Source organism: Chinchilla lanigera, unplaced genomic scaffold (genome assembly GCF_000276665.1).
Source record: "Chinchilla lanigera isolate Chin_1 unplaced genomic scaffold, ChiLan1.0 scaffold00068, whole genome shotgun sequence".
Taxonomy (NCBI): domain Eukaryota; kingdom Metazoa; phylum Chordata; class Mammalia; order Rodentia; family Chinchillidae; genus Chinchilla; species Chinchilla lanigera.
The window spans coordinates 11139825-11158902 of record NW_004955469.1 but is presented as its reverse complement, the minus strand read 5'-3'; the positions used below and the strand labels follow the sequence as shown (position 1 = coordinate 11158902).

The window sequence follows — 19078 nt, the reverse complement described above, 5'->3', positions numbered from 1 at the left end:
GAAGCAGATCAGGAAAGACAGTAGGTTCTAGAGTGCGTGTGTCTTGAGAAAGAACATCTGCCTGGTACACCATCTTACCGCATCCTCAGTGGGTGAACAGAATTCACGGCCTCAACACACACTTACTAGCCATTTACTCGCTGGCAGTTGTCAGTCTTACCCCAAGCCTTTTGTGTCTATTTCCAGAAGTAGGTATTATGGAAACTCAGTACACACTTTGGCTTGAGTTGTGTCTGTATCATATATGTGTTCTACTATAACTATAAATGGTGACATTACAAGGCGAAAGGAAAATTAATTTTTAACTTTTTTTACTTACTCGTCACTCTCAACAGTTACACAGGTGACTGTCTTTACCTAATGCTTTGGCTGTCTGATGTCAAGTGCTTTGTCTTGTTCCTTTTGTCTTGACTGTCAAGTGGCTCTAATTATTTCACCCTTTGCTGCACCCAGCACACTTGTAGTTAGTTATTCATATAAAATCTGACTTCCTGGCTAGACAATAAGCTCCATGAGGGCAAGGAAGATCCATAGAGTATGCACCATAGAGTAAGCATGTGGTAAAAGTGTCTCAGTGGACCTCCTCAGGGAGCCAAGGGTGCCACAGCCTTAGCACCGTTTCTTGGTGGCCGACCCAGCATTCGTTCCTTTCTTTCTCCTTCTTCCTCTCTCCCTCTCCCCCTTTCCACCAGCCCCACTTTCCCTCCCTCCCTCTCCCTGACTGGCCTAAAGAATGTGCAGGAAGAAGGTTTGGCAATCTGCTGGCTCAAGGCCCCAACACAGACGTCACAGCCACGTCCCACTGCCAGGCTCATGCAATCAGCAAATTCTATTTCACACTGAAAATTTCCTCAGTGCAGCTGAGAATTGGACAGATTAGAATATAGCCAGGTGACTGGAAAGTGAGGGATCCTCTCCCCTTTTGTAAAACCTGGCCCCCGGAATGCAGGGAAGTACAAATGAGCCTCACAGGATAGAAAGTTGATTTACTGTCCTTGAGAGGGAAACCCAGTAAAGACAGGAGGGGCTGCCTATGCATGTGTAGCTTTTTATTCTTTCTGACATTGATCAGCCATACCATGTGCCTTCACTTGACAGCTTCTGAATACAAAATAAATAAGACAGTCCCTTCCTTGAAGGACCTTGTGGCCCAAGGGCAATGAGGGCGGGAGGGAAGAGAAGACATCCCAGGAGGTAGGATGGTAACTTCAATCACAGGACTTCAGAGGAAGAGAAAGTCATTTCTGGGAGGAATGACAAGAGAAGGATTCCCGGAAAGGAAATAGATTTCCTCTTTTTTAAGTGGAGAGAAGGAAAGAGTGAGTAGAGAAAACAGAAGAAGCACAGTCACAGAAGCAGAAAAATGCAAGGCAGGTATAAATGTTGGAGAGGGGGAGTATGAGAATCCCCTCTATAAGGAGCTCCCTGGAGTGGGCTACTGGATGAAAGCTCTGCAGGTACTGCTGCTTATCCGGCCACTCTCCAGTACTGCAGGCAGTTCTCCAGTCACGTTGAAACATAAGACACTGGCTTATTTAGTCATCAAATGTCCAACCAGTCCCAACTTCAGTCTTTAAAGTCGAAGCTTCTCTTCCTTCCTGTCCCCACCACAGTGAGCCAATTGCAGATGGGCAGCCTGAAATCAGGTGAGTGGCTTGTCTAGTTCTCCACCAACTTCTCCTCTTCTCTGTCATCTTGCTGACCTCTGACCCTTCCGCACTGCGGCAGGTACAGGAAATGAGAAGTAAGGGGGGCGAGAGCAGTCACACTTGACTGGGGCTGCTGTGATGCAGCATTAGTATCTTCCTGCTATGACAAGTGTTTGCGGCTCACTGCCTTGCACAGGGCACTTCTATGGTTCCTTTGGAGATCTGCCTTCTCCCCGCCACCTCCACTGTGGCTGGGAGTCTTTCCTCTTGACTGGAGCCTCTACATGTGCATTGCAGGGAATCACTTCCTTCTCCTTCCACCTGTGGGCTTCTCACGCTATCAGCAGCTCCTTTCTGCTGTGGTCTGTTTACTCTCCATGCAGCCTTCTTGGACAAGATCTAAAATGAGCCACATGCGCCCCCCCTCTAAAGCATGTGCCATCTTCATGCAATTCTTTGCCCCAGGACCCAATGCTGCCACCTCGCATGTTTTTGCTGTCCCGCAGCTAACCAACCCCTAGCTCAAACCTCAGATTTCCAATGTAGGAGAGAGACACACACTCACTATGCTGCCCAAACTACAAGGGGTAAGTGTGCAGTGCTCCGCGAGGTATTGTAAAACCATTCTCTCTTGACTTGGGATGGAGAGAGGACCTCTCTGCACCTGGCTTCTTAGCAGGAGAGTGAGACCAAAGTCATAATTTGCCAAAAGCATGTGCCCAAACTGCTCTTGTCCAGCAACCAGATTTTTTATAGCCAAACTATGGAAAAGAGGTTATGAACTGTGTAACCTCTTCTCACCCACTTTTCTCAGGGGTCCTGCATCTTTGCGTTCTCCTTCCCTCGGAAGTGTGCTATGTACCATCTCAGTGCTCCAGCCAAAACTCCTTTTTAACTTTTTGTTACATTATTTATTGCCTCACTTAATAGTCACTATACCCCTACGAAATAATTGCACTATTTCTATCCTAGACAACAGGAACTGAGCTTTAAAATGATTCCTTGGACAAAATGGCAAAAAAAAAATAGGTTTTGAATCCAGAGCTCTCTAATTCTACAGCTCTTCCACCATGCTGGAATGGAAGATGCATGTGACTTAGCATAGTTGCCCAACAAGTATTGGTTGAATGACTAAAATTTCATTTCCTTAAATTATACAGAATATTATTGTCTTGATGTTTCAATAAGGAATGAAAAACTTAGGAGTTGCTGAGCTCTGAGTCACAGATGACGGTGATAAACAGGAAAATGTGATCAAGATGTACAAAAGAATTCATAAGGAACAAAGAATGAGGAGAGGCACTTTAGGAGACCATGGGAGAATTTGGAGATAAATTGTAAAGGAGCAAGTGAGACTTACTTTGTCAAAGTAATGAGGAAATAAAGGTAGAATCCAGGTTGAACGAATTTGAAGAGAGAAGCAGCAGCAAGGAAATGGAAGCAGCAGTTACATACATCCCAGCAGTCCAAGATCTCACCTTTGGAATGGAGATACAGAAATGAGTGCAAGCCAGAGGGGTTAACAGGATTAAATAAATTCTACCCATTTTTCCAGGATGGGTGGAATCTGACCTTCTTTATAGATGAGGAGCCAGAAGATAGAGAGGCTGAAGCAGCTGAAGGAAAGAGGGCTGTGACTGGGAGAGCAAGGAGCAGGGGAGGTGAGAAGGCTCTGGGCTAACAGAAAAGAAAATGAAGGATGCAGCTTCCTCTAAGACAGAAGAAAGAGGAAGGGAGGAGAAATAGACACCTCTTGTGCTACCCTAAGGAGAGAGAAAGTGGGAGAGAGCTGTCTCACAGAGATCTGGACTGTTGTAGTAGATCTTTCTCTCAGCAAAGTGGAAATCGAAATAATAGATCAGGGGCTGGGAATTTAGCTCAGCGGCAAAAGCGCCTGCCTGGCAAGTGCAAGGTCGTGAGTTCAGTTCCTGGTACCGGAGAAAAACCAAAAAAACCAAAAAAAAAAAAAAAAAAAAGAAATAATAGATCAGGACTTGGGGACAAACAGTTGTAAGCAGCAGTGTTGGAGGGAGTGTTTGAAACATCTGCTGGAGTATGTGTATCCAGAAAGCAAATGTGGAAATCCACAGAGAATGACTACATAACCAATCATCCTGTCCATAGAGGTTCAACGGACTGCATTTACAGAAGCCCAAATCTACAGTGTTCTTTGGCCAAATGCAAGAAGAGAGAAGGCACATGTCAGGTATGAGCGCCAGCAAGGCACATCACATGGCATGGGCTGATGGTGAGAGAGATTAAAGTTAGCAAAGAGAGAATTCAAATTTCTCATCATGGCATCCAGACCAAAAGAAAGCCAAGTGCTCCTCTTCCAATTATCCCTGGAGGTTTCAAAGGTGGATAAGGGAAAAAGTACAAGTGAAGACACTGCAGTTAGAAGTCAGGCTTCCTAAGGAGATCAGGGACTCTAATGCATAGGTGTAGTCTTCTGCCTTGTGGCGCTTAACCTTTTCAATAAAATTGTAAGGCAACCATCAGCCAGGAACTAGGAGACAAAAGAATGGTGATGTACAAGAAGCAGGTCTTCAAATTATGAGAACCAAACGTGGGTACTGTAGCTGATCAGAACCCCAGCTTTGTCCTTTCTATAATGCCCATTTTTACTTAAAGACAAAAACAGGAATATTTTAAGCAGTGATATAATGTAGTTGCCTTAAGTTTTCAATATTGTTTCTAGATTGTTCCTATCAAACACACAACCTCTTATTTGAAACAAAATGATCAGAGACCTTGATAATTGTACTGCTTCTGAACATGACTGTATTTAAACTTTGTTTGAAAGATTAGTAGTGACAATTCCCTGTCAAATCTCAGGGGAACAATGCCATAGAAACTATTAATAAAAACACAATGAAACCATGATAGTAGCTTCCTTTTGGCCTCCTCACTCTGTAAGACAATCATAGTAAAAGATCTTGATAAGCAGGTTTTTGTTGGGTCTTTGCCTACCACGTCATAGAGTCTCCAGCTACCAAACACATGGCACTGTAGAAGTAAGATTATTGGAGTCTTTGGGGAAGGAATAAAAATCTATTACACCTAAACCTCTAAGAGAAAATGGAGTAAAATAATCACTTTAATAAGGTCGAAATGTGAAGTGGGGCTATGGACAAAAATCTCCGTCTACTCTTTAGGAAGTTCATTGAATACCCCACTCATCTGACTCAGAAGTAGACTCTTGAGAAATATAGGATATTATCAACCTGAACAAAGCTTCACAGTTGCCCCCTGGTTATCCCTGCCTAGATTCTTGAACTTTAATAAAAGCCACTTTGGGAGACAGTGAATGAGATCAGGTGGTGCCCTGCCACCACTGGACCAACCTCAGCTAAGTCTTGAACAAAATCCTTCAGGCATCAACTGAGAATTCCAAGAAGGAGATCTAAGGCTTCTTTTCAACTTTAACACCGCTTCCTCTGGCTGTCCTCTCCTTTTCAGCTCAGAATGTCCTGGCTCATCCGTGGAGTCTTAAGAGGAAATGTGTCCTTGGTGCTGGTGGAAAACAAAACCGGGAAGGAGCAAAGCAGAATGATCTGGCATGTGGCCACCAATGAAGGCTTGAGCTTGTGGCAGTGGGCAGTGCTTCCTCTCCTCAATGTGTCCGACAGGTGAGCCTCTACCCGTTCCCTCTACTCCCTTTCTCTACCAGCCACATGCTAAAGCAGGCCGCGTCTTCCCTCCTCTGGTGCCCTTGACTCTAGACCAGTGATGGCAAGGGTTTTAGAGCTTGCAGTGATACAAACAACCTGCTGTGGCACACATGCCAAAGGTTCTCCACCACTGTGCTAGACAGACACACACACACACACGCACGCACGCACGCACGCACGCACGGACATGCACACTTTCTGCAAGTCACTGAGGGCACATTCTCCAAGGCATCTTGGTGGTAATGAGCACTCATCTTCTCCCTACAGTATCTATAGGAAGAACTAAAACTGGGTAACTCACATTACTCCCCAATAGTAATCCAGCCTTATAAGTACGTAGCATTTTCTCTCATTTGATGGATTTTTGCCTTCCTTTCCCAATTTGACATTTTTTTACCTTGCATTCTGTTTTTACCTGTGCACTAGTTTCCTCTGCAAGAAATACAACAGGTGTTACCAGCTGGTGTCCATTCCCGTCCTCTTACAGGGGAAAATTGAAGAGGTCAACTGCCTGTACATGAACACCAGGGTCAGACTTGACACCCAGGCCTGACTCTCTGCCCATTGCTCTGCTGGGTCAGGTCCTGAGGCAGGCTGATGAAAGGAGGCGGCAAATGCTTCAATAAAGAGAACTCCTGCAGAGACCTTGGTTCCTATAGTATATCACTCACGACCTCTGTGACCTTGCATAAGACCTTTATTTCCTTGAACCTGTTTCCTCATCTTTAAACAGAAAGGATTGGGCTAGAAAATCATTAACTCTGCGGGCTCTGAAATGGAGCAGTAACCTGCAGAGTTCAGCTGCTATTTGTCTCCCCGGGATGGCACTATTCTGCCACCTGCAGTCAGCCTGCAGTAAGCATGGCCTGGCACAGCAGCGCTCACGGGATGCTCGGCTATGTCATAGAGAAGGTTGGTGCTGACCTGTTCCAGACCAAAGAGAAATCATTTCTATAAAGGAGACAGATAAGTGGACCAATCAGTAAATCCAACTTTTATTGGCTAAACAGGAAACCCAATAATCAGAGTAGCTTCTGCATTAGTTTCTTAAAACAAGCAAGTTACCATCCTGGTGGATCTACCTTTGAAAAGTGAGGGCCAAGGGCTGGAGGGAAGTGGAGGGAGGTTCCAGTTGGCATGCAGCTTCATAGATATGAATCTGAGTTTCAGACTTTTCCTACACTTCACAGAGTCTGCCATCCCCTAGAGCTTGTAATGGAAGCTCTGCTGTCGCAGGAAGCAGGCACCGTCCTCTCTGAACGTCAGCTTACTCACCCCTTCAGACGTGTGTGGGTTAAAGATCAAAGCCCGTGGGCATCCTGAGGCTGAGTGACCCCAGGACAAATGGGTTTAATTAAAGTGGAAGAAGAGGGAGTGGACGCTACCCACCATAGAGTAGTCTTTTGCTCTTTGGGATCGGGAGGGCTGTGCACAGGGGAGGGAGAAAGTGAAGATGATGTCAGAGCCTCCCTCCTGGGAGATGCAAAATTAATTCAAATGAATCAAAGGGTTTTTTCTTTTCCATCCCACAAGTCTTCTTTCTTTCATAGCCACTCCAGGGGATTTAAAGCAAGTAAGAGGTTGCCTGTGTTCACTCCCATTGGCTACCATTTCACGTAAAGAAGACTTTGTTCTCAGCCTCCCTCCCGCCTGTTAAAGGCTGTTACCAGATTGACATTTTCAATATCGGTACTGAAACCAAACTGTCCAGTGGGGATTCAGACAAAGGCCAGCTTGGTCTGAGGATGCTTCATGACCCAATAACTCTGCGACTGTAGAAAACAAGAGTGCCTCTATCCACAGGGAACCTGCGTGCCACTGACTTACTCTGCGGCTGTGTGTGGCCCTCCCAAAACTGGAGGTAGTGTGGGAGGCAGTGAGACCCGAGGCAAATAGAACTATGGGAGAAATAAGGCCAGAAGTTTTCACTTGCTAAAATCAAACTAAACTGTAGATGTGACTGTCCCATTAAAATCAAGAAGCTCTATGGCTGAAAGTGCATAGGCTTTAGAATCAGATCATCACAAGTTTAAAAACTGGCTCATCCAATTATGAACCTCTCTGAGCCTCAGGAAGTCAGTGGTTTTCAGAGTGCCCTCCAAACTCTTTAATAAGACCTTTACTTAGGTCCATGTGTGTCCTGTTCAACCAGACCCTGCTTGTACCACTGTCCTTCAGGAAAATGAGTAATGTTTCAAAAGATTATCCATGTAACTCTCGGGGGCTATGACAAGTGTCTGCAGCCCAGTAGCTCATTAGTACTAACTTCTAAGCCCTGATAAAACTGTGTCTTAAAATGTTGTAATGAAAATCGGGGAACCTGGAAGCAAAGGTGATAATAATAATCACACAATTTTACAAGATTGTTATGAGACTACATAAAATCATTATCAAAAGATTCTATGCATCATAGCTATCAATGAATTTTATTTCCCACATCTTTTATCCTCCATTTTTTCATGCCTTTGGTGTGTGGCCTCATTGTTAACTTATTGAAAAAATAACACAAATCACAGCCGCTGCTCTTCCAAGTCAAGTCGTGTTCTATAAAACAAAAACAATGCAATTTCCTCTTAGGTTTAGAGAAATAAAGTCCTTGGTGAACTTCATTCCATACACTGATGTTTAATCAGTAATAACTACTTAAATAACTGTAGTATAATTATGAGAATGTCTCCCCATCCAATGCCTCAGGCAAGGTTGGGGCGGCCAACTTGGTAAAAATAACCAGTTATTCAACCCTAAGATAAAGATGGGGTTCACAGGAATTTGTTGTTAACTCACAAAAGGAAGTCACTAGTGGAGGAGGAGCAAGAGGCACATTCTTCTCTCTTCCTTCTGGAAGAGTGAGCTATAGCTTCCTGGATTTCTTCAGAAGAAGGTGGGAGAAAGTAGAGTAAGCATACGAGTAAGAGAAAGAAAAAATACAGTGGATGAACAACAAAAGCTCACTCACTTACTCCCTTCCCCGATATAAGCATTAACGTTATGCACCACTTGTCTCAACCAGTGACGCTCCCCTAGGCAGCTCCTGGCTTCCTCTATTCAGAACCTGCTTTGTGGACAGCTCCCTCCCCCCACCCCACCCCTATATTTTGAAAGTAACAGAAAACTTATCCTTGTGCTCTTCCAAATCACCCCTACTCCCAGATTCCCCAACTTTCATGATAACATTTTTAAAGGCAGTTTTAGCCAGACCTTAAGTTATTCTTAAGAGCTCCTGGATTGGAGACATGAGTCTTAGTCCATGGGCACTACATGAATAGGTTTTTGAAATAGTAATCACTTTCCTGAATTTCTGGTATGTTTAGGGTGCCTTATAAACTCTTTAATAAGACCTTTACTTAAGTCCATGTGTGATCTGCCCAACCCTAACTTCACCAGAACCTTCTTATAACATTCTCCTTCTCCCCCTCCACCCAGGGCTCCTTTCCACTCTGCTGTACTATACTAAAAATTCCTGCCTTCAGGTTTTTGCACCTGCAATTCTCTCCACTTTCATCTTTGTCTTTACCTTCCTTATCTCTAAATAGCACTCTTACTTCACTTTTTGAAAAAAAACTTCCCCAGACCCCAGACTACATATGTACTTACAGTATCTTCTCAAGATTTCTGAGGTTTTATATCACTGCCTTCTAAACCTCTTCCATGCCTGACACATCATATACCCAAATCCATCTGTGTTGGTAGCATGGTGTCTTCAGAGAAAGTCTGACCAAGATGTGTGTGTTTAATTTTTTAATTATTACAATAAAATACACATTGCCATTACTCCCCCTCAGAATACTCTCCCTCGCTTCAAACACACTTATTCCATGATTCTTGTCATGATCTGAAGCAGTTCTGCTGTTTCATGAAGGTCTTCACAAAGTGTGATAAAAACATACGATGAATGCTGCTGCTGAGTGCTGTCCAGCAGAAAGGCCAGCTCATAAAAACACTGCGGTACATCCTCATCCACCTGACCCACCAGATCTGGCCCATATGACTGGCTGTTCCCCAAAGTCAAAATGACCATGGATAGTAAATGTTTTGAATCAATTCAGGGCATCAAGGCAACCAAAACAAAGTAACTGAAGATACTTATGACAGAGGGCTTCCAGAACTGCTTCAAAAAATGACAAGAACAATGGAATAAGTATCAATAAATTCAAAGCAACAGGGGTTACTTTGAGGAGGATAAATGCCAAGGTGTCTTTTACTGTAATTACTTTTTATTTTCAACATTCATCATATTTTATGATCATACCTCATATACTTCTAAATTCCAAATGAGTAAAATGAGAATTTCATTTGATGAAATCTATATAACATTCTTCATCTGTTTAACCTGTGTCTAACCAAAGACATAAAATCACTTTATATTTATACTGCAGAGTATTCTGTATATCAAAGCAACACCTGTGTCCCATTAGAGGCACCAAAACAGTATTTATTATTCTTGTGATGAGGAAACCACCTTAGGGGCTTTCCTAGTACCTGGTTTTTTTTTTGGTTTTTTTTGTTTTGTTTTGTTTTGTTTTTTGTCTCTGCTCACTGTCCTGTCAGAGTCACTTTATAAAAAAGACTTTGATCTTAATTGTGTGCCCTATTCCTTGTAAGTAGAGAGCTAGAGCCGAACGCTTGAAATAATGGAGCTGTGGTCAGACCCCTCCCACCGCACAGTAGTCCTTCTGCCAACCCCACCCCATGACTATGCCACAGGTATTTAAAAATCTGGCAACAGAGAACATTGATCCACAAAACGATATTCCTTCTGTCCATTTACAAACAAGCAAAGTGGTAAAAGTAATATAATAGTCACCATTGTACAATGATGGCAACTGTACAACCGGACTGTAAAGTGTAATGAGAAAAATTTCCAAGAGCAGTGTCCAAGATGTTTTGGGCAGTGGCAGCACCCGTGGAATACAGATCTATGTTCTCAAGGTAATTTTGAAAGACAACCCCAATTCAAATATTGACTTGATATGTGTTTGTCTTAGTTACTTGTTGCTAAGACAAAATATTTGACACCCACAAGTTAAAGGAGAAAAGGCTTATTTCAGCTCAGTTTTTAGAGGTTTCAGTCTGTACTAACCTGGCTCCAAAGCAAGCTAGCATGGCACAGGGGCATCACGGAGGAGAAGTAGCCCAGGCAGGGCTGGCAGGCAGCAGCAGCAGTGAGCAGAAGAAGTAAGCCAGGTTTTCCCTTTTGTCACATCCAGAGTATAAGCTTTTGGGTGGTGCTACCCATACCCAGGGCAGGCCTCCCTGTTATCCACACCAGGACTATGATAAACCAGTTAGTGGATTAATCCAGTATTATAAACCCTTAAACCCAGTATCACACACCGATCATCGAGCTACCTCCCCAAAGCCCCATCTACAAGTGTATGAGACATTAGGAGGACATCTAGATATAAACCATAACAGTGCTCAAATATAATTTCATTACTTGACAACCACCTCAAACAACTACTGTGCTTTTCTTCTTTCTCTTCCCTATCATAAGCCCCTCCCATTCACTTTCTGCTGGAATTAAATTTACCTTTCCTCAAAATGGAAGAAAGGCAAGTTCTTTCCCTCTATTCTAACTGTCAGTCTCTTGCAAGGGCATTCTCTTAGCTTTCCTGTGCATAAACATTTGTCTTGCTAAACTAAGCACAGTGTTCCTCCACTATCCTAAGCTTTGACATGCTTACAGAGCAGAAGCTGCTAAGCTCAACCCACCATGAGATGGATGGAGAAATACCATGGATCAAATCATGCCTCACAAATCACTGCAATTGTATAGTCGCATGTACATAACTTATCACACTTGTGTAGGCTCCACTCCCTAGTACTATCATTAGGAAGGCTTTTAGCTTTGCACTACATACATAATTTAACAAGAAAAAAAGTCCCCCTTTGGAGATATTTAGATATCCTGTTCCTTTTGCATTCTTTGTCCGAAACGACAAGTGGTGTGCTTCACAAAAGCATCTTTCAAGCAATATCAGTTAAAGCAAGAGTTATGTCTTCACGTATTTAGATCAGAAACTCCATAGAGGTAGGAGTTTTTTCCTAGTCAACCTTTGTTTATCATCCACAGAATCCCCATCTTACATGGGGTGCTACTGATAATACTCTTTGTGCAGCATCTCTCTGAGGTAAGAAATGCATGAGAGGGGCATTTTCATTATTTATTCCTGCCTCTGTAGAGAAGTGGTCGATTTCAGTGAGTGGAAATGCAGAGATTTCAGGTTATCCTGTTTGCAGGGCTAGAAATGGCCCTGAAGAAGTTGTGTGAAGCTCAGCCCTCTTTGGGCCGTTCCAACCTCATGCTTCCATTTCATTCACATTTCTCAAAACCTGCATCATACCTTTCTCTTATACCCATTAAAGAATTTTAAATGATGATGATTAGAACCAGCATTTGTTGAGTACTTATTTATTTGTAATAAGTACTCAATATACGGTATCTCATTTCATCCTTAAAACAGTCCCATGAGGTATATACTCCAATTAATCCCTTCTTTTATATGAGGGACCCAAGGGCTAAAAAGGTTAATTTCCCCTTAAGCTCGCCTGCTTCCTATGCACTGCCTGCGGAAATGATTCAGAGTATTTGGTGAGTGGTAAAAAAAAATCTAGGCAAACGACAGCTACGGTTATTAACAAATTATTTTGGTTCTGGATAGTTCTAGGCCTTGCCTCTTATTCACTTCACTTCGTGTCTGTTTCCTTTCAATTCCTTGAAATTCATCATCTTTATCCCTACCACCTACTGCTGACAACCACTCCTGGCTTAGCCCTCTTTGGGCTGTTCTACCCTCATGCTTCCAATGGCAGTGGCCTTCCCACAAGAGGAGTTCCTTCCCTTTCCTTCCAGACTACTCTGCCCCCACCCAGGTGTCTTTTCAGGTGACCATGGTAGGACAGTTCCCACACCAGATGCTCCCACTCCAAAACTGAGCATAGGTTCTCACCTTTTTTTTTTAAGTATACATTTGCAGTAAATAATAGTTACATTCATCATGGAGAGTTGGAACTGTTATCTTTTCATGGATTTACTAAACTGGTCCTTCATGTTTTGTATCATTTTGTTTAGCTCGGCTATCTTTTTATTAGTGTCTTCTGTAAACTCATTAATCATTTCATTTATTAAGTCTTAACATCTGTTTCACTTTATCTTCTGTACTCTCACCAAGAACCTTATTGATCTGTTTTTTATCTCTTCTTTTATCATTTTGAATAATTCAGCTGTGTGGCTTTTGACTTCCTCCCTATAATTACCTAATGAATTAGCTTTGGGAAAGTTGAAAGTTTTTAGAGGTATTTTATTGCCTTGTCTTCCCATGTTTCTATGGGGGGGCGGGCATGTGTGTGTAACGAAATTTGGGGATCAATTATATTAGAAAAGACTTTGTTGCTTATATGAAAATCTCTTTAGAGAGTGTCTGATTTTCAGTAATGCACACTGAGTGTGGCTAATTATGAGCCTTTGCCTCTACCTCAAGATCCAATCCCTTCATTAATTTGGGAGGGGACAGTACAGTATAATTGGTCCAGCACCCAGTTCCCCATTAATGACCCAAAGACAGTCCAGACATTAACATGCAGAAAAATCCAATTAATAGTAACAACTATACCACCCTGACAATAGCAACAAAATCAGCAACTACAATAGAGTCAAAGACAAACTGGATATGGGCACACCGTAACAACCAATAGCGTACCACCTTAACCATGAAAAAAGAGATCTATAATTAAAGTATTTTTTGTTTGTTTTTTTGTTTTTGTTTTGGTTTTTCTCTGGTACCGGGAATTGAACTCACAACCTTGCGCTTGCCAGGCAGGCGCTGTGCCGCTGAGCTAAATCCCCAGCCCCTATAATTACAGTATAAGCACAAAGACAAACCAATATTGACATGCAGTACGTATCTACCAAATTCAACAACTATATCCACTCACAATAGAAAAGAATTCAACAATAATAGCACAGTGTTCACTGCAGTATCTAAGATTAGATGATCTTATTAAGGAGAAAAATGAAATTAATAGAATTAAATAAGTGTAACAGAAAAGAACAAACAAGAAAAAAACAGAAAGCAAATAAAGGGGAAAAAAAAGAATAAAAACCTCAACCTCAGAGAACCAGTGAAAAAAGAAAAAGAAATGCATCCCCAAACAGTCCTCTGTGTTTTTGAATGAGTCTTTTCTTTCCATGGTCTGCATCCAAAAGGGAGGCTGGCAGGGAAATAATTCATTTGCCTCCGAGGGCATGAACGCCTGAAGGAGGGGGCTCAGTGAGCTGGACACAATGAGGCCCACGAAAGCCACAGCTGTTGGGGACCCTCGCTACCCAACAAGCACCTCTCTAGCTGCCATGTGGGCTCCTCCTCTGCCAGACATTCCCACTCAAACTGCAGCAGAAAGCAGCGACTGTGGCTCAGACACCGTGGCTCAGGGTCGTTAAATAATGATTCAGAGGTGTACCATTAGGAAGCAGAAGAGTCAGAAGGACCTGACTGGTACACTCATTTGCCATCAACTGACACAAGCCAAAAACTTAGCCCAGAGGAGCCCCGCAGGCGCCAAAGATGGAAGTGAGGGCAGAAAGGGGCGCCCTTCCTGCCCTTCCTGAAGTGAGTCTGATTCCAAGTTCACAGGATAAGCAGTACCCTGTCCTTCCACACATGACGATGCAGTAAAGGGTGCTCCCTGCTCCTAACTGGCTATAGCACACCAGTGTCACTTCCCAAAGCTGTGGGGGCTGGGGACCTGAACATGCAGAGTGAGTGTGTTAGTTGGAGTCAGTTCCTCTGAACTAGAAGAAAACAGTGGTGCTTTTAGGCCAGGCAGGGTAAAGTATGGCCACTAATCCCATCAAGTTCTTCCCCAGGGGCTCAGACCCTCCATGAAGATGCTTCGTTTAACTCTCCTTCCCAGTAAGGAGGTGAGAACAGTGTCTGCTTCCCTAGTAGCTTGCAAGGCTGACGAGACCCGAGGAGGGCAGAGACTCCTTGTGGAGCCCTGCCTGTGCCCCTAGGGATTGTAACTGAGGACAGGAGGGATTGTGCTCTCACTGAGCTAAGCATCTGTGCCCACTGGGACTCATTATCAAAATTCAGATTTCAGAGTCCTAAATTTATCAGTGAGAAGCTGGCTCAGAATAACGAAATAATCTGTCCACAGGCACTCAATTAGGAAGCAGAAGAGTCAAGATTCAAGGAACCATTTTCTGTCTCTAAACTTTATCCTCTTTCCAACACTTGTGATCATGATCCAAAAATTTCTCCTGTGGATCTCAGCGAAAACAGGCAGTGGGCGACCATCAGCAGCTGATTATGAGGGAACGGAACTGACGGAGTTTGGGCCTAAGCTGCATGGAGACCCTGCAGGGAGGCTTTCAGCCAGGAGGAGGCCAGCCCACACCTGCAGGACCCAGGCACTCGGGGAGGACCCAGAGAAAGGACAGTGGCCTGTAGGAGCAGGCCAGGCACAGCCTTGGTAGAACTAGGCTGCCAGATAGGTCATCCAGACAAGGTTGTGGGCATGTAGTCAGGACACAGGTAAAAAGCTGGACACAAGATAAGGGTCTAGGCCTCTACAGCATGGCAGAAACATTCTCAGTGATCCTGCAGCAAACTTGCACAAGTAAATTAAATCCATGTCCCAGATTGCTAGATCACTCTCCCTCACTGCTCTGTCTCGCTTACTTGGGGATCCTAGTCCTAGACTAGTGCCAGACTCTGCAGTGAGGAGAAGGCTGTAGCTGTAAGGAAAGGGAGCTGTGGAGTCCTGCAGCCTCCAAGGTCACTCTCCCTCAGTGCTCTCTGTCTCGCTTACTTGGGGATCCTAGTCCTAGACTAGTGCCAGAGTCTGCAGTGAGGAGAAGGCTGTAGCTGTAAGGGAAGGGTGCTGTGGAGTCCTGCAGCCTCCAGCTAACTCCAGTTGAGTTAGTCGCTAGCCCAACCATACCAGGTTCATTAAACATGCCTGAATGTCTAGGCTTGTGATACATACTGTGTTAGGTGGGCCAGCACTACCTGAAGTAACAGTAACCCTCCAATTTTCAGAGCTGTATACAAGTGAAATATATTTCTTGCTTATGTGAACTAAAAGAGTATACTAGTTGGTAAATGGTCATTCAGGAACCCAAGCTCCTACTACCCTGTGGCTCCACCCTTTTCTCAGCCTCAGAATTCTTTGCATTCAGCCAGCCAATGGAGAAAGAGCATTGTGTTTTGGCATTGGAAGGTTTTTATGAATTGTAATATCTGCTCTCTTTTTATTGGCTAGATCTCAGGCACATGGTCATGGACACTGCAAAGGATGCTGGGGAATTTGGGCTAGCTGCATGCTCAAATAAGAGACATGGGTTAGATGAAAAGAATGAAATATGTCATGGAATAAGCCAAGAAATACAGCTCTCATCTGTGAGCATCTATCAGTGTCACTCGAAAATACCGCTTCCTCATTTAGCTACTCTGAGCATTGATCAAGCTTCTTCTCCACAAAGCCTCATAATTCAAGGCTGAAATCAATTCCAGGATCTATTCTGAGGGATGGATGTTTCATTCCCACAATGTTATGATGCAGCAAAATCTTACTTTCTGGCAGAAATCACCTCAGAATTTCTCTCCCTGAACTTCTTTTCTAAACAACAAAAATAAATAAACAAAAGTGCTTTTGAAAAGCTTAAAACTATCAGGACAGCATAGGACAAGGGTTCACAAATTTGACTGAACATCATGATCAAGTGGGAAATTATTTGTTTTTCTTTTCACCAGAGTCCTGGGCCCCATACACAGAGATTCTGCTTCAATCACATAGTTGGTTCAGGAATCTCCACTTTTAAAATGTTCCCATGTGACTTTGATGTGCAACCACCTTTGGAAGTCTGACATAAAATGTCAGATCCAGGTCTCTTTTGAGTAATGTGGGGAATCAAGCAGAGTCTGGAGAGGTTTCACTGGCTGACACGTCAGCAAACATGTATTAAGTCTCCATCAAACCTGAGGATAGAAAGGGGTATGACCAGCCTCATGCAAAGTCATGGGGTTTAAATGCCAGGGAGAACACAGGGAACATGCATTGAGGCAAATAGTAAGATACCAGCATCATACAGGGTCTTGCAGACACTGGCCAGTATTCAGATGGTTCAATAACCTCCCAGTACCATAGCAGTCAGGGAAATTCTTGTTGGGGGGGATGGGCTAGTAAGCCATCCGTGGAGAAAAATTCAGGTCTTAAAAATATGAAAGGGACAAGGGCATTCCAAGGAAGGCCATCAGGGCAAGCAGAAGCTTAGAGGCAGGGATGTTTTCCATGAGTTCTTTACATTCTCTAATACAACTAGGTGTATTAGAGAATCCTCAGCAACCTCGCTAAGAGAAAGTGAGAGTGGGTATTGGGTCAACAGTTTGGGATTTGGTCTGTGGGTAATCAAGAGGCACTGAGTGCAGAGATGGGCCAGAGAGTGGGATAACCAGAGCATAGAACTCTTGTGAGGGACAGATGTGAAATGACTGGAGCATCAAAGTGGAGCTCAGGAAGCCGCATGAAGGAGTCAGCGGAGAAGAGCACCAGGCCATGTTTTCTGCCACTCCTTGCAGAACCACCCGATTTGTTTAATCTCACCTGGCCTCATACACACTCTACACTGGGCCTGTGGAGCATCAAAGTGGAACTTAGAAAGAGGAAAGAAGGAGTCCATGGAGAAGAGGCTTCCTCAACAGCACCACTGGCCCAGGACAGCCTTGGTTCAGCTCTCCAAGAACAGGGGAAGATACGTGGCCAGTGGCTCAGCACGCAGTGTGCAGTCAGCCATCGATATGTACAAATCAAACATTCATAACTCTGGAAGCATCTAGCCCTGTTTCTTTCTCAGAAAATATCCCAGATCATTGGAGCAAGGAGTAGATTAGCAATTCTGAGCTTTAAATCCTATTTCTAACACTGATTTACTGTGACGTTTGGGACAAGCTGTTGCTTTTGATTGCTAAGTTTCTAAAATCAAGAGTGCAAAGCACTGAGACAGATCAGCCCTGTGAGCCTGGCTTAGGAGCAGTGGCTCAAAATGGCACTAAATGAACCCCTTTAGAATAACGGATGCCTGCTCAAGGTCTTCTCAGTGATTTCCACAGCTTGGCGTACAAATCAACAGATACATGTTTTTCATAATTCTGAATGCCTCTAAAAATGTAGCCTAGTGTTTCTCAGTTCCTTTTTCATAGAAAACAAAATGTATGGGTTAAGAGAGCTTCTGATATTTGAAGCAAAGCAGAGTCTAATTCTACAGGCGCTGTTTCCCAAGCGCCTCATCAGCGTGACTTCCACCTCACTCTCATGCAGACGACTCGTACGTCCTCATTCCCACCTGGGTCCTGTACCTGGGCTTCCAGCTGCCCGACTGGCATCCCACCCACCCCTTCAGCATGGTCCCCAAAGGTACACCTACTCCTCAGCAGCGCTTCTGTCCATAGCTCTGCCATTCTCTTAGACATTCAGTTCTTCTGGACTTCTTTCTCACTATCCAGATTCATTGTCTTCCAAGTCTGTATAGACTCTCACTCTATAGAGACCAGAACTAAAAGGAAGCTCAGAAATCCCCCAGTCTGCAGATAATATTCATTAGATGATGAATTGAAATCTTCAAGGGCAAGGTCCACACCTCATCATCACTGCACACCTAGCTGCCGGCACCAGTGACTGACACAGAACAGGGGCTCAATAATCTTTAGTCCAAGGCACAGGACAATATGTAATTTCTAACACTGCCTTGTAATAAAAGGTGAAACAGGAACAGTGAAGTAGATTTTTTTCACACTAAAGAAAAGTTTCTAACGTGAAGATACTCATGTTACACAGATTTCTAAAAATCAAGATGGCATCCACAAAGTTTCAGTGACTTGCCCGGCTGTCATCTCTAGGATCATTTTAGCTCTGCAAGCCACAAGCTAACACAGAGAGGAGGGGCCAATGGCATGTCTGTGTGTCCTGAGAAATGAGCAGACAGCCCAGTCTCTAGGAAGAATAGATGTTCACCTTCTACCTCCAGATAGTCCTCCACAGCCCCTGTGTAGAGTATGTATGAAGCCAGGTGAGATGAAACAAGTGGGGTGGTTCTGCAAGAAATGGCAGAAAACATGGCCTGGGAAGGTGAGACCTGAGTCCTCTTCTTGCCTTTGTTACTTCTTGATATGAAATGATATAACTTGCCAAACCAAATGATCCTCCCAAGAGGTTCCTGCCATTCTTCAGTCTCTCCTCACAGCCAGAGACTTGGCACATTCAAGCCTGTGGGGTCAGATATTTTTGTGCACTGGCACCTCCCCTACTGCAGCAGGGCTCTGGAAAGCAAGGTTCTCCTCTCTTTAGCCTTTGCACCTGAGGCCTGGGCCCCACTAGAATGCAATAACCCTGATACGTATTGAAAGAATGCAAGAGCAAAGCAGATCTTGCTACAGATGGGTTCCCACCACTCCTGCAGTCTGGACCCTCCTTGTTCAGGCTTTTCCAAGGTATGACATGCCAGGACGCATGAGGGAGCTGAGAACTTTTGAGCCCCCGAAAGTAGTCATAAAAAGCTGGTGCTTAGAAGCCTCAGCCCAAGAAAGTGGAATGGTTTGAGTGATTCTCCATGCCTGTTCAGCCTACCTGAAAACACATTTTCTCTCTTTTTTCAAGAAGGACTCCTTCGTGAAGCCAGGCTCACCATGAAAGATCTTTGTGTCCTTTGCGGCCCTGGATGCTCTGTATTATCTTTTCCACAGGCTTTTAGTGCTGAGC

General features: G+C 43.9%; 1 protein-coding gene across 1 annotated transcript in view; it reads left to right on the top strand.

Annotated features, from left to right (window-relative positions):
• The window catches only part of Alk (anaplastic lymphoma receptor tyrosine kinase), a 701863-nt gene that overhangs the window by 592333 nt on the left and 90452 nt on the right, over positions 1-19078 (top strand). Inside the window, exon 9 of the mRNA XM_005400546.2 lies at positions 5109-5278. Within this exon, the coding sequence (XP_005400603.1) occupies positions 5109-5278 (170 nt within the window). The remainder of the gene's footprint in view (positions 1-5108; positions 5279-19078) is intronic.